At 34.5% G+C, this 10,370-nt stretch overlaps 1 protein-coding gene across 1 annotated transcript; it reads right to left on the bottom strand.

Moving 5' to 3' along the window:
- Positions 1 to 1,052: 1,052 nt before the first annotated feature.
- CycB3 (cyclin B3) lies at positions 1,053 to 9,633 on the bottom strand. Its single transcript, XM_085955489.1, has 8 exons — positions 9,527 to 9,633; positions 6,847 to 7,175; positions 6,003 to 6,316; positions 5,390 to 5,582; positions 5,080 to 5,310; positions 4,178 to 4,333; positions 3,177 to 3,351; positions 1,053 to 2,487 (listed from the first exon to the last, which is right to left on the bottom strand). Exons 2-8 carry the CDS (start codon positions 7,150 to 7,152, stop codon positions 2,330 to 2,332), a joined length of 1,533 nt encoding a protein of 510 aa, XP_085811615.1. The 5' UTR covers positions 7,153 to 7,175; positions 9,527 to 9,633; the 3' UTR covers positions 1,053 to 2,329.
- Positions 9,634 to 10,370: the final 737 nt, after the last annotated feature.

The raw sequence follows: 10,370 nt of genomic DNA, 5'->3' as shown, positions 1-10,370 counted from the left end.
TTTTAAATGCTTTGACAGTAATAAAACGAAATGTTTTATAGGTGAGATTTACTACTCAAATCTCAATTCCTTGCTGGAATAATATTTTGACACTGTCTAACCAAACTATAATTTCAAAATACTTTGTTTATATTTTTTTGACCATGTCCGATCTTTATATAGGTCTCCACGTAGTATAGGTTTGTATTAACAGATTTTTTGTTTGTATGAGAAATGGATATTAGCCACTTACTCAACCTATTAGGTCCATACTCTGACTCCAAACACAAATTGAAAAACAATGTGTATTTGCCAAACCCAGGATGCAAACCTGGGACCCACATTATGAGCCGACCGGATCTAAGATGTTACAAAAAACTTCAATAAAGATAGAGCTTAAATGTATGAAATTGAAGTAAAAAAAGGACCTTTGGTCCACTGATTAAATTAGCAATAATGATCGACTATGCATTGCAGAGAACTAAACACTACTATCACTTATGCCAATCTGTAGGGTGTACGAGACAATAATTCACCATGTATAGATAAAAATAGTCAATAATACTAAACTTCGGCATTGTTATTCTTCACTATCAGGTAAAACGCCGTGGGCTCGATCACCTCTAAATTTAGCAAACTACATGTGATTGTCAAACTGCGGCTAATCTGACCACAGGACACCTTGACTGATTTACATAATGGTATGCCACAATTGGTGCAGTATGCTTTTGCCTCCTCCCATGATTGTCAAAAACATCCATTTAGACAGGCTAATTATAAACCAATGGTTCCATTTGATGACGCGGTCAGCAGCGATGGACCAGATTGTTTTACTTGTTCGTGTAAAATGGCCCTAACATTGATTAAGTACAACAATTTTATGCAACCATAAAAGTGATTTTTTAAATTCTTCCACAACATAAAATAAAACTACATGTTACTGTGTAATTGAAATGTTTTATTTACAAATGCCATTACAAATGTCAAGGGTGAAGAGAAATCTAGAACTGGTTGGAAACCGATATTAACTAAATGAATATTACTTTAATAATATAAATCTTTATAAATCCTAAAGAATATTTTAATTAAATTACTACCGTAAAACATGCTTATAGTATTCAATCTGCTCAAGTTTTTTTTCTAATGTTGAATAATGATATAAATTGTATATTATCCTGTTAATATTGTTTATGAACCGGTGCTGGGAAAAAGTATGTGGTTTATATGTACAATTCATACACTGCAGTAAATATTTAAAAAAAATCACATAATTAAAAACAATAAAAATCTAAAAACCTGAGGAAGATTTTGTCAGTCGAAACTCCCAATTGTTTTGCACATTTGCCGAGAATAATTCTATATCCAGTCAGCACAATCAACTTATGTACATAAACAATACAATCTATTCATCACACTCATACGACACTGGATAAACTGATACACTTTTAATATCATGACACAAATTACATTACCATTGCTATCATTCTTAAGACTAAGACTATTACCAATTTCATACAATCAATGTGAAACCTTAGATTTTAAAATTGTTATTATTATACCACATTGAGAATAAGGTTAGATAATTTGGTCAGAAAACAAGGGTGAGTGAAGGGCCGAATGAGACAAGCTGATATGGCAGCAGTGATGGCGGCAATATGTAAATTTATCTTGTCCATTGAAGGAACGTTCTCTGTGCATCTAAACTCACTATATTGTCACCATTATACATTGAAAAATCACAAAAGATATGTTAAAACAGGTAATTAGGAGTCATCTTAAATTTAAATTATATTATGTCTAAAGAGTTTGCGATAGTTCAATATTCGCTTCTGAAGCTGCGGGTCGCGGATTCATATCCAGCATCTGGCATATACGTATCTCGTTTCTCCAATATGTCTTTGGATATAAAGCATGATCCCGTGAAGTTGCTTTTTTTTTTTTTTTTTTTTTAAATAAGTTTGAATTTAAATTTGTTCTTACATACAATGTATGATTTACTTTTAATAAAAATTAAGAAATAAATTGCGTAAAAATTGTGGAATTTAAAAAAAAAATTAGTAACAAATTTATATATAATCTGTAAAACAACAAATCCACAGTATAATCTTTAGACATCCACATATAATAAAAACGTCATTCATAAAAGTAAAAACAATGAAATTACAAAACACGCATACAAAAATGTTGGATATACAAAACGGAATTGAGAATGTGGAATTAGGTAGTGAAACCACAAAATTTCATTCATTTTAAATGTCTCGTCCTTTCAGAGATTATTATCACTATTTGTACTGAAACATTTATCTAAATAATTAGAACACAAAATTACACTACGTCGGACGGCTTCATCTTATAAAGATTCATTGTCAATGAGCGGAACTTTGGCTACTTCAAAAAATATTCTATGCGAGTACTTATTCCGGACGGTACTCAGTGCTTCTTTAGGCTTCTTGTGCAGGCACATGTTTTGCACCTTGGCGACAGGCAAAATTTCTTCAAGAGTGTATCCTGCAAAAGAAAGAAATCTTTTAATAATGAACTGTTCGGATTTATATACAATCGAACTTCGTTATTACGAGGAAGATGGGACCGACTGAATTTGCTTGTTATAAGCGTTACTCGTTATATCAGAGAGAGCGGTCACATAACACTAAAAGCCGCAATTCAAACAAAAATACACAATTAGAATTTTTCCCCGAAACAAGCATGGCATTCATAAACTACAAAAGTTGTTTATTGTAATGAAAGCTGGTAGGTACCTACTGACTTCACAAACCTTGGATTTTTTACATGCAATTTCAACCATATGTGTGGATACTTTTTCAATATTGTCTGTGAAAACACCAATTAGGTAGGTACTTAGACACTTAACTAGTGTCATAAACGTAATGCGATCTCGGCGGCATCCTATCTGGTTGGATTTTATGTTTAGGGTCGAAATGTTTTTAAACGATCGACACATTAACAGTTTTAAGAAAATTTTTGATGATATTTTAGCTCGGTATATCCGATAAGTTGCTAGTTATAACAGTGAATGTATGGAGAAAATCATAAACTAAAATGTTCTTTATTACATCCGAGATTTCGCTGAGCAGATAGTAGAGGTACCTGCAACTAGTACCTATGTAGAGTAGCTAAATCGATATTATGGTCATAGTCGAAAAATACATAAAACAGGCTATAATCATAATATTTACCGGTGTAATGGACATGCGTAGGAGTCCATGTGCCTAATTTCTTCATACGAAGAGCCAAATAAAGTGCGGCGGCAGCCATTTTGCTGTCTGACAGGGAGATCACGGCATATTCCATCAGACACAGTTCCAAAACAAATCGGGCGAGGGTTAAAGTAGGCATGGACGCACGTACACACTTCAAACAGACAAATGTGCATAATCAGTTATCATTTCATTATTATAATTGGGAGTTTAATCATTAATATTGTAACATGGTTATTGTATGGAGGAACTAATCAGAGACTTTCACTTGAAAATGATTTACCATCACGTGTATTCCCATTTTTATTCATGTACAACAAACTGAGGTTGCCAATTAAAATGTTATATTTGTTTTAGTAAACTTCATTATAAGTTATTTCAAAAGGAAAATACATAAACTCTCTGTTAATGGGAATTGATTTTTTATTTATATTCTTTTTATTGATATCAAAACCAGGTCTGTTGTGAACTTGGGAAGTTCACTAGTTGGGAATCATAGTGATCTACTAATAGCCTAGATAGGGATGTTGCGCAGGAAGGTCAAATTTGAATGTCTCACATGTTGTATTTACAATCAATATGACTGTATTTGGATCCAGGGTGAGATTGTATGTTGTGTTTTTTTACATTTACTGTTCTGTGTTCTACGTTCGGTTAGCATACTTTTACATTGTCAGAGTTCATATGCTCCTTAGGGAAATGACATGGCTGTTTAACTTATTTTGCATACAACATAAGAGAAAATATGGTTCATAAATTGATCTTCGGTCGACTGTTGAAATGCATTGAATCAATAGGTAGTGACATACTATGTATATTTTATGGTGCAAATTTACTTGAGTGATGATCGCACAGAACACCATGAATAAATGCATGTACCAACCTGCTATGTGATCGTGGCGTAAGTGAAAACACCACTTTATACTCTTAAAACATGAATTGTAATAAACATTCTTATAAAGATTTATATATGTAGTTACCCTTGCATAGCGCCTCAGAAATCTGTAAGAGAGTGGGATCCCAAGATCAAAGCCGATTGTCTTTAAGACATTAATTTCCATTCCTAAAAGTTGTCTTAAAGTGTATGCCCCATCACAAACATACAAGAAATCTTCAACAAGCGGAGGAACCCTTTCCTGAAAATTTCAATAAACAAAAAAATTGTAATACAACATCCAAAGTCATAATGATTAGCCATGTTAAGCTGTAAAAACCGCCGATGTAACAATTTTGTCAAAATGTGTACTTTTCTATTTTCTGTTTAATTATATTCGACTGCATAGTTTAATAGAAACCTCCAATGTACATAGTCACATCAGAACTATTACGAGCATACCATGATGGCAAGGTCCCACACTACCTTTTATTTAGATAAGAAGTAATGGAAAGACTTGAAGTTGGAAGACTACCCTAATTTTTGTCACATCGGGCATTACAACAGCATGCAGGTAGAAAAATGTTATACAATGTCTCAATATAATTATAATTGGTTTAGACATGTGTCGCTCATGTTTGACTGACTAGACGAGACATGACATGTAATTGACGCAGACTAATTGTTGAAATTTAAATGACCCCCTTCCCATGATTGATTAAAATCCATTTCATATCTTTTTAAAATCGGTAGTAGAAAAATTGTCTATGTTGTCTTCCAATGGGATGAGTTTCAGGGTTTTGCAGGCAGCTTAAGGGTGAATAAAATTGAGTAACACATCATATTGAGTGGTTTCAGGATATTGCAGAGGCATGGGAAGCCTCCCGAGTGAGATGGAACCTTGGTTGGGCCATTTGTAATTGGTCACCGCCGAATGGTAAACTCAGGAGCCATGCAGGCTGAATATTAACTAAATCAATTCAATCCACATAAATGTGTGCAACCTACATCATATTTGGCAGCGACAAAAAGGGATGCCGCCCCGAGAAGTTGCAAGGCTTCCTTTCCGGTACTCTCCTTGCACAAATAGATATCGACCAGTTTAACCGCGAGGTATAAGGTCTCATGGTTGAGTTCAAAACTTTCTTGAACCTCAACCATCCAGTCTACGAGCAAGGCCCGCATCCAGCCGGAAAGATCTTTCTGTCGAGGCATGTAATCCATGATAGTGAAGTCAGGCTGCAAGAAACAAAGTCTATCAGAAAACAATCAACTTCCGAATATTCCCATTTTAATGTACATATTTGGAATAACAGACCTCGCGGTTTTTCAAATAATTAAAGATGTCCATTGCATAATGTGAAACCTGAAAAGGGTCATTCCAGTTATCTTTGTCAAAGTCGCTGACTCCTTCTGGAACAGTGATCGGCTCTTCCTCCGCAATATAAACCAGATTTGTTTTAGAGTCTTTATCACTTTTGTTCGAGTTGCTGATTTTTGATTCATTTGATCTGAAACCGATAAATTTAACATAACCATTCTGGATGGAGTGTACGCTTGAATTGAAAGTGTTATCTAATGTATATCACTCTTTCTAAGTTAATTCCAAATGCTTTTTTGTTGAACATAATGGTATAATAATTTAAAAAATATAAATATTCATAACCATACACGGCCAGCAATGAAATGAAAAATGCAATATCTTGAAAAATGGTCTCCAATTGGGGCAGGGTATGCGAGTTGATTGATGGGCATAAATTTTAAATATAATTGAACAAATGCATAAATATTTACATGCATACATACATTTAATATATATTTATTATATTGGGGCTATGCGGTATTTCTTTTTTCTGCCTGAAGGGTATGCAATCAATAAGGTTTGGAGATCGCCGGTTTAGATTATCAAAGAATGAACAAAAAATACTAACATGTCCTCCAGTGCGGAAACATATAGAGATGATTCGCTGACTTCGCTCAGCCTCCACGATCTGTTAGATCTGTTTGATCTCAGTCCATTTTTTGCTGCATCGGGAACTTTGTCGGTTACTTTTTGGGATCTGAAGGCTTTATCGATTTTTACAAGCGGCTGCGATGGTGGTTTAACAGAATCTTTTGTGGTTACGGCAGAGAGTTGCTTTTGCAAAGCGTCCACTGCGGAATTTGTAGTTTTGGCTACATTGCGAGCCTTTGATATTTTAGCCACCAGTGGGGGTATATTTTCCTGATATTTTTGCTTAATTACCTTTAAAAAAAAGTTACAGCTAAGAATTAAATATTACACAAAATTATCCATGTTGACTGAAAATAGGATAGCAAATAGAATGTGATGAAATCTCTATAATATACTCTATATATTGGATCAAATAGTCTCACGGGCCAAGATTGGATTACAATACCTGGAAATTGACATATTCTTATGTTATAGAAAAGGTAAATTCACCGAAAACTTTTTACGACTGTACAACATTGTAAGAAAGGTTTGGTAGTCTATCTGGGTAACAAGAAAAAGCTGGAGTGAGGCGAGTGAGACAAACCGACGGACAGAAAAAAAGAAGATAAGTACTGTCCACAAAGTAGCGACATGATACAAATTAGTCTCGCCTACTTCTTGCGCACAGAAAATGGTAATGTTATGTGAGTGGGGACGTCAAAAAAGCATTGATACTTTCTTTCATCCATATATGTGATCATTCCAATCTACTCTAACTATAGTACCACTATAGAAAAAAGAGATATGTAGGTATAACTAATTAAAATAAGCTATAAATTAACCTTTAATGTTGGCAGTGTCTTCGCTTCAATGGTAACCTTTTTAATCGGAATATTTTTGTCTTTATCGTTGAAGACTGTCTTAGCGATAGCATTAGTGATGTCACCGAACGCCGCCCTCTTGGCTGTGATTTCTTTTAGCGGGCTGCCGGCTTTTCTTTTGCCAATCGGTTTTGATACATCCTTTGCTATTTTGTTAGCGGCGGTTCCGTTTTTACTTCTTGTGCTAATACCTCTGGCGGGTAGAATTCCATTGCCTGCAGCCACACCTCCGAATGGAGCCTTGTTCGCCAATTTGATTGGCGCCATTATCGATGTATATTAAAACTATTCTATAATAAAGATACAATATTTTATTATTTCGATAATATGTATACACCCGATCCTCTTTTTGCATGGCTTTTTTTTGCACGGTTTAAAAAAAGTTATTGAGATATCCAGGGTTCAGTGTACATGGCGCCACTAGTCAGTCACTTCGGGTTCGATACAAAAGACGCGTCACGTGCTTCGGCGTCAGCATCATTAAATATTTCCAGTGATGAGAATGATTTTTCGCCAGAGAAAACCCTGCAGTAAACGGGCACGTTTATTGTCAAGTAACGAGACTGAATGAATATATTTCTCTATGCTTAATTTAATTTAAATCGAAAACTATATATTTTTATGTATAAATAATAAATACGTATCCCCCGTGCAAAAAGAGGATCGGGTGTATTATATAAATACAAAGTTAGAATATGTAGTAACAAACCTCCTCATTTCCAGGTGACTGGGAATGAAGAGGAGAAATTTTATTGGGAGAGGTGAAGAACTGATGCAAAGTTTTAGAAATTTGGTTTATATAGACTTGGTTAGCCGAAACTAATGAAACAGTATCTGCACATGCACCGATGCAACATTTTACCATTCTATTGGCGGCTAATATCAAGTGAAATTTGTTATATGCGACAAGCAATGTTTTTTCTATGAAATATGTCCCACTGTGGCAGTGGATTCAGTTACACATATGGTTTGTGGATAATAACAAAATCACATCGATGAATTCGACGTGTCGCAGTCACGACGAGTTTCTATTTTTGACCAGGCTAAAAATTGTCACTGAGAGAATTCTCATCAACGTCAAAGTCATAAAAAGTTGGTCATAATAGATACTGCTTTGCATATAAACAAACAAGACTAAAATCATACTTTTCATGATAATTTATCTCCTACTAGGTAAAGGTAAGTTGAGACTGCATCCTCAACAAAGTTTTAGGTAGACATTAAACCTGATGAAGTGAAACAGGGAAATGGACAACAATATATAAGTCACTAACGATCCCAAAAAAAAAAACCTGTTTGTAAAACCTTTTACAAAACATACAAGATGACATCTGTAAATAAAAAAAATGAAACTGATAATGGGCTGGAATTTTGCTCGGGAAATGGTTAACTGCTGGACAAATTCATTAAAACAATGATATCCAATGAGCACGGATGCTTTACAACCAGTTGGATAGACAAGTTGATAAAGTTTGGAAGAAATACACATAAATACGGGATTGGAACAAATTAGAGGAGGCTTTTATACAGCATTGAATTAACATCAGCTGATAATGAAAGTAAAATTAGTATTTTCGCCCTGAAGTAGTTTTTAGAATCAATGTCTTCACGTGCTCTAGCTTATGATCTGACACATCTGCTTTTGGTTGAGGACGTGCTTATGAAGAGGCGCTTCACATAGCTTGGACATGTGTTTAGATATTTTCCAAGTGATGATACTCTGCGCCCGTACGGCATGTTAACACGGATTCTGTGGACAACCCCGTCTTGCATCAATCTTAAAAGAGTGATTTACTCATTGCAGGGTTAAGATGACAAGACTTCCTGGACAAAAGGAAATTGTGCCTATGTACCAGGGAGACAGGGCGAAGTAAATATGTCAAAAATTAAAACAAAGAGTTCATTCAAGTATATTAATGAATAAGGTTTTACAAGTACAATTTATATACACATTTCTATAGTATGTAAAACTGGGTAATTGAATGTTTTGATGCTAGAAAATAGAAATAAATGTCACAAGGCTTATTTATTCCCTTTTAAATCAAATTTGACCTAATCGGACAAGGTACCATTCATTTTTCGGATCTGCAAGTTGTGTCAAAGTATTTTTATAAAGTATGTCGGTATATAGGTTGATAAAAATTAATTTAAAATAACACTGCTTCATAAAATGAAAAACGAGGGTACTGGAAAGACGGCCTGTTGAATTGCCTACCTACACAGAGGACAGGAATAATGGCTACACTTTGGTAAGAAGGCAATTCAATGTTAAATATATTAAGTTTAGTACAGATATGGCATTCATGCACTGAAAAAACACGATATTCAATTGATATCAACTCGGTATCGTAGTTTAAAAACTGGCTAAAATCGAAAACGTGACGGATCAGTCGTCTTCCTTTTTCTAGTACCTACTGGTTTTGTAGGATCACAATACTATTGCGAATAAATCGAGTAACTTAGATATTAATCGAGTATGTACATTTCTTTTGTATAAAAGATAATCACTGAAAACAAACGAAACATTGCACACATGCAGTATTGTAATAAATGATGGAATGCGAACTACCACGTCTATGAATTGAATTTGCAAATCCACGGGGTAGTTCAATTAATAATAAATGTTCGCAATTAGACTTACCAAGGTGCGAATATCAAAGGCACATTTATATTCACAATTAGTTAGAACTTTTTGAAGAATGTTATAATGGAAGAAAACCGTTTACAATGTTTGGATGTTTGGACCGTTTCGAGCAGGCTTTGGATTTACAAATACAGACGTACCAACACTATCAACCAACAAACAGGTCGAAACCCAACCGTCGATTGGGAATATATTGCCTGTGATTGGTTAAAAACTTTACCATTATCCAATGAAATAATAGAAGTACTGCCAATCTCATAAATATTTGAATGCCATAATGCCATAATTGAAGGGATACACACACATACTAGGAACCTTTTTTATGAAATTCTTTAAAACCTAAAAGGTAAAGCCGCTTCATATCTAATAACAACATTATTTTATAATAATCTACAAAACGGTGTCCGGTGTCTACCATTTGTTATCAGTTCTTATTACTTTGATACAAAGTTCCATTTCATACGAATAATAATCATTTTAACACAAATCGTCGCTATAGGATTTGTTTCCCGAATATCCATTTTTGTCGAAATCGACATTTTAATGCAGTTCAATTTCTTTTATCGAACTCTACCGAAATCATTTATAAAAACAATATATTTTTATCTAGGAACAGAGATATTTTTTTAAAAAACCCGAATACGCCATGTTAAGTTACAATTACTCCGTGGTTTTCTCCCGAATGTCCAACTATTCGTACCTGAATATCCAAGTTAATTTCGGTCGAAATATATCTCTGGCTGAGTGTTTATTTCCCGAATATGACTTAAGCCAATCAAACCGCGCTCACGCCGTGCATCTCGCTCCCACATTCACGCTGTCTAGCTCTAAAACAATCACG

Source organism: Rhyacophila brunnea, unplaced genomic scaffold (genome assembly GCF_057557595.1).
Source record: "Rhyacophila brunnea isolate RB1 unplaced genomic scaffold, BYU_Rbru_1.0 scaffold_5, whole genome shotgun sequence".
NCBI lineage: Eukaryota > Metazoa > Arthropoda > Insecta > Trichoptera > Rhyacophilidae > Rhyacophila > Rhyacophila brunnea.
The sequence above is the reverse complement of the archived record's forward strand: the minus strand, read 5'-3'. Positions and strand labels throughout refer to the sequence as shown.